We start from the raw sequence: 4512 nt of genomic DNA, 5'->3' as shown, positions 1-4512 counted from the left end.
TTCGTCAGGCGAAAGACGAAAGAAGCATGCTAACATGCTAATATTGGCATAGTAGCATTTTTAGCCGTTTTCCTGGGTAGACACTTGCAGTATATGAAAACTTAGCACTATCATGTTAGGTGTTAGCATGCTAACATTAGTGTGTTGGCATGCTAACATTTTGTGTTAGCATTTTTAAGTCACTCAGGGACAATGGGTAGAAAAATAGCCTTTTGGTCTGTAAAAAAACAAATATGTTATGAATCCTCATAACATTTTTATTATAATAAATAATAAATACCGATTGTTGCATCACAGTTTAATTCCAATATTTCAACCTGCATGGAAACATACAAATCAAATACATGAAAAAATACCATTATAATTTTCAGAAAATCCTATGTCACAACTTGCATTACTGGATCTATGGTTATCGTTACAATTTTACAGGAAAAATCTTGAATCCGTCATCTTTTCAATGCTCATTGAGCTAACGTCTCAGAATTCTCATCCACAGTTACGATGCAAAATGTGAGTGGATTTCACCGGGGTACAGTTCTTGGCCCGTCGAAAGTCAGCCTTGTGGTGTTACAGTGTGAGATCAAGGAACTCCTTTCGGGTTTTGAGGTCATCATTGAAGGCACCCAACATGGCACTCGTCACAGTGTTAGCATTGATCTTCTGAACGCCTCTCATTACCATGCACATGTGACTGAAAAAACACAGAACAGTCCGTTTAAATCCAAGTATTTGTTCCGAGAGGTTGGGATAAAATAAAAAAAAAAAAAACTCACACAGCCTCGATGACCACCGCTACTCCAGTAGGCTCCAGCGCCTCAACGATGGCGGAAGCGATCTGCTTGGTTAGACGCTCCTGGACTGCAAACAAAAAAATGAAAGACTAAATTAATAGGAATTTGTTATCGGTGGCCATTGTGCTTACCTTGAAGTCTCCTGCTGTAGACCTCCACGATTCTGTGAAATAGCATATAAACATATATTAAAAAATACTACATAATATGTGTATGTGTGTATATTAATGTCATATAAGTGACCGACCTTGCGATCTTGCTCAAACCGACCACCTTCTTATTTGGAAGATATGCTATATGCGCCTGAAAAGTCAACAGAGTCTACTTTAGAGATCTTTTTTTTTTTTTACAGTAAAAATTTACAGTAAAATTTTGCCTCGGTTCTTTTACACCGTCTTGTTTATTCATTCATTTATTTATTTTCTAGGTCATGGGCATGCTGGAGCCTATCCCAGCTGTCTTCGGGCAAGAGAGGATATATAATTGTTTATGAAATTGAGCTGTCACAAAAGCAAAAATTATTTGTGTCAAAAGGGAAAGTTACGCTTGAAACGTATTTCCCTGTTTTAGTTGGGAACTGATATTTTCCTGAAACTTTGCGGTGTTCAGAAAAAGGAAAAGAAACAGAAATTTTTTTTTTTTACACCATTTACACTCACATTCATACCTATGGACAATTTGGAGTCGCCAATTAGCATGTTTATCATGTTAGCAAACTAGCATGTTTTTGGAATGTGGGAAAAAACCGGAGTACCCGGAGAAAACCCACGCATGCACGGGGAGAACATGTAAACTCCACACAGATATCGCCGAGGGTGGGATTGAACTCGGGTCTCCGCGCTAACCACTGGACCACCGTGCAGCCCTCACTGTATACAATGTTTCATTTCATTCATTTTTATTTTTATTACGAGAGTCGCGGGGGTGATGGAGCCTATCCCAGTTCTCATGGGGCGAGAGGAGGGGTACACCCTGGACTGGTGGCCAGCCAATCACAGGGCACATATAGACAAACAACCATTCACACTCACATTCATACCTATGGACAATTATTATGTCATCTTTTTGGGACTTTTTGCTAGTTTTTCAATGCTTAATACATAGTTTTTCTTCCTAAATTTTTTTCAATGTTTTTTTTATTCCAAATGTTTCAACTTTCTTCAAAAATTTTTTTTGGTAATATTATTTTATTCACATAATATTTTAACTTTTTCGCCAACCTAATTTTCCAAAAATTGCAAATCTATTTCAAAATTTTACAACTTTGAAGAATATTCTTTAATATTTCCAGTCATTGCTTCTAAAATGACATTATTTTTTTCATAATATTACAAGTTTATTATTGTCAAATTGCCAATTTTTTTCTCAATATTTTGACTTTATTCTTGCAAAATTACTGCTGATTTTCCAGTTCTGTTAACTATTTACGGGCTGCACGGTGATTAAGTGGTTAGCGCGTGGGCCTCACAGCTAGGAGACCTGTGTGGAGTTGGCATGTTCTCCCCGTGCATGCGTGGGTTTTTTCCGGGTACTCCGGTTTCCTCCCACATTCCAAAAACATGCTAGGTTAATTAGCGACTCTAAATTGTCCATAGGTATGAATGTGAGTGTGAATGGTTGTTTGTCTATATGTGCCCTGTGATTGGCTGGCCACCAGTCCAGGGTGTACCCCGCCTTGCGCCTGAAGTCAGCTGGGATAGGCTCCAGCATACCCCCACAATCCTAGTGAGGATAAGCGGCATAGAAACTTACAAGAAGAAAGTTGAAATAGTTAACAGAACTGGAAAATCAGATGTAATTTTGCAAGAATAAAGTCAAAATATTGAGAAAAAATTGGCAATTTGACAAGAATAAACTTGTAATATTATGAAAAAAATAATGTCATTTTAGAAGCAATGACTGGAAATATTAAAGAATATTCTTCAAAGTTGTAAAATTATGAAATAGATTTTTAATTTTTTGAAAATTAGTTTGGGGAAAAAGTTCTAATATTATGTGAATAAAATCATAATATTACCAAAACAAAATTTTTAAGAAAGTTGAAATATTTGGAAAAAAAAACATTTTTAAAAATTTAGGAAGAAAAACTATGTATTAAACATTGAAAAACTAGAAAAAAGTCCCAAAAAGATGACATAATAATTGTCCATAGGTATGAATGTGAGTGTGAATGGTTGTTTGTCTATATGTGCCCTGTGATTGGCTGGCCACCAGTCCAGGGTGTACCCTGCCTTTCGCTTGAAGACAGCTGGGATAGGCTCCAGCACCCCCGCGACCCTTGTGAGGATAAGCAGTAGAAAATGAAAATGACTGAAATGAAACATTGTATAAAGTGCGGGCTGCACGGCGGTCCAGTGGTTAGCGCACAGACCTCACAGCTAGGAGACCGGCGTTCAATCCCACCTTCAGCGATCTCTGTTTGGAGTTTGCATGTTCTCTTGGGTTTTCTCTGGGTACTCCGGTTTTCCTCCCACATTCCAAAAAACATGCTAGTTTGCTAACATGATAAACATGCTAATTGGTGACTCAAAAATTGTCCATAGATATGAATGTGAGTGTGAATGGTGAAAAAAATTTTTTTTTTCCTTTTTCTGAACACAGCAAAGTTTCAGGAAAATATCAGTTCCCAACTAAAACAGGGAGCAAACCATTTTTCCTTTGACACAAATAATTTTTGCTTTTGTGACAGCTCCAATTTATAAACAATTATACCACAACATTGTTTGTTTATATGTCCAGGCTGGGATAGGCTCCAGCACCCCTGCGACCCTTGTGGTAGAAAATGAATGAATAATTGAATTTACATGATATCCTAATGGGAAATCCTAATGTTTGTTTACCTTTGAACTGCAAGAAAACTGCATATTGAGTATTTGGAAGTACCTTGCCAAAGAAGGGTACTAGGTGATGTTCACACAGAGAGAACAAGTCAATGTCCTTGACAATCACCATCTCCTCGTGGTTTTCATCAAAGATAGCGTCATTCAAGACATCTGCGAAAAAGGCGAGGTCATTTTAACGTTGTTTGACAATAATTCGTTTTTACGAATTACGATAAAAACGAAAAAAATGAAGATATGAACCAACCCTGGGGGGTTTCTTTGTAGCCTTTGGTGAGGAACTGCATGGCTTTGGCGGCGCGTAGCGGTGTTCGCAGGAGTCCGTCTCGGTTGAGGTCCTCCCCGAGCTCCGTCAGTATTGCGCTGTAGGCTTTTTCGATGTGCGACGCTTTGCTTTCATCCGCGGTCTCGTCGGATTCCTTCTCTTCTCTGCACAAATCGATGTGTTTGGTCTCAACACGCTTCTTCAGATACTCGGAAATGACTCCGTTCATCTCCATTCTGACTCCGTGTTCAGTGACAGATGTTGCAACGTACGGCGGAACGATCCCAGTGGTTTGATCTCGGCTTAGCGCTTCCTATAAGAGCGTCCCCCTTTAAATGTGAAAGACCAAATATGAGCCCTTAGGCTAAAAACATGACAAATCTTAAGACCGCCATGAAGGAAAATGTGTGTCGAAACGGGAATCAGCGTGCTAAAATGCTAATCTAATGCTATGGAGCAGCAATTTCACTGATCATGGGGTTCGGGTTCAAATGTCCCATGCCCTGAAACACTGACACGAGGGGCCGTCCAAGGAGACGGGATTGTTCCTCTACGGCAGCAGTCGCCAACTTTTTTTCGAGTACGTGATTCCTCGCTGTGAACCTGAGCAGGGTTC

The 4512-nt window shown here is 39.1% G+C and overlaps 1 protein-coding gene across 1 annotated transcript; it reads right to left on the bottom strand.

The window, feature by feature from the left end:
- Positions 1-383: 383 nt before the first annotated feature.
- Positions 384-4191, bottom strand: LOC131129104 (GTP cyclohydrolase 1 2-like). Its single transcript, XM_058072263.2, has 6 exons — positions 3879-4191; positions 3675-3784; positions 1039-1094; positions 923-954; positions 774-858; positions 384-691 (listed from the first exon to the last, which is right to left on the bottom strand). Exons 1-6 carry the CDS (start codon positions 4129-4131, stop codon positions 568-570), a joined length of 660 nt encoding a protein of 219 aa, XP_057928246.2. The 5' UTR covers positions 4132-4191; the 3' UTR covers positions 384-567.
- Positions 4192-4512: the final 321 nt, after the last annotated feature.

Source organism: Doryrhamphus excisus, linkage group LG4 (genome assembly GCF_037039965.1).
Source record: "Doryrhamphus excisus strain RoL-2023G ecotype Guam linkage group LG4, RoL_Dexc_Guam_v1.1, whole genome shotgun sequence".
NCBI classification, from domain to species: domain Eukaryota; kingdom Metazoa; phylum Chordata; class Actinopteri; order Syngnathiformes; family Syngnathidae; genus Doryrhamphus; species Doryrhamphus excisus.
This window is presented reverse-complemented; position numbering and strand designations above follow the sequence as displayed.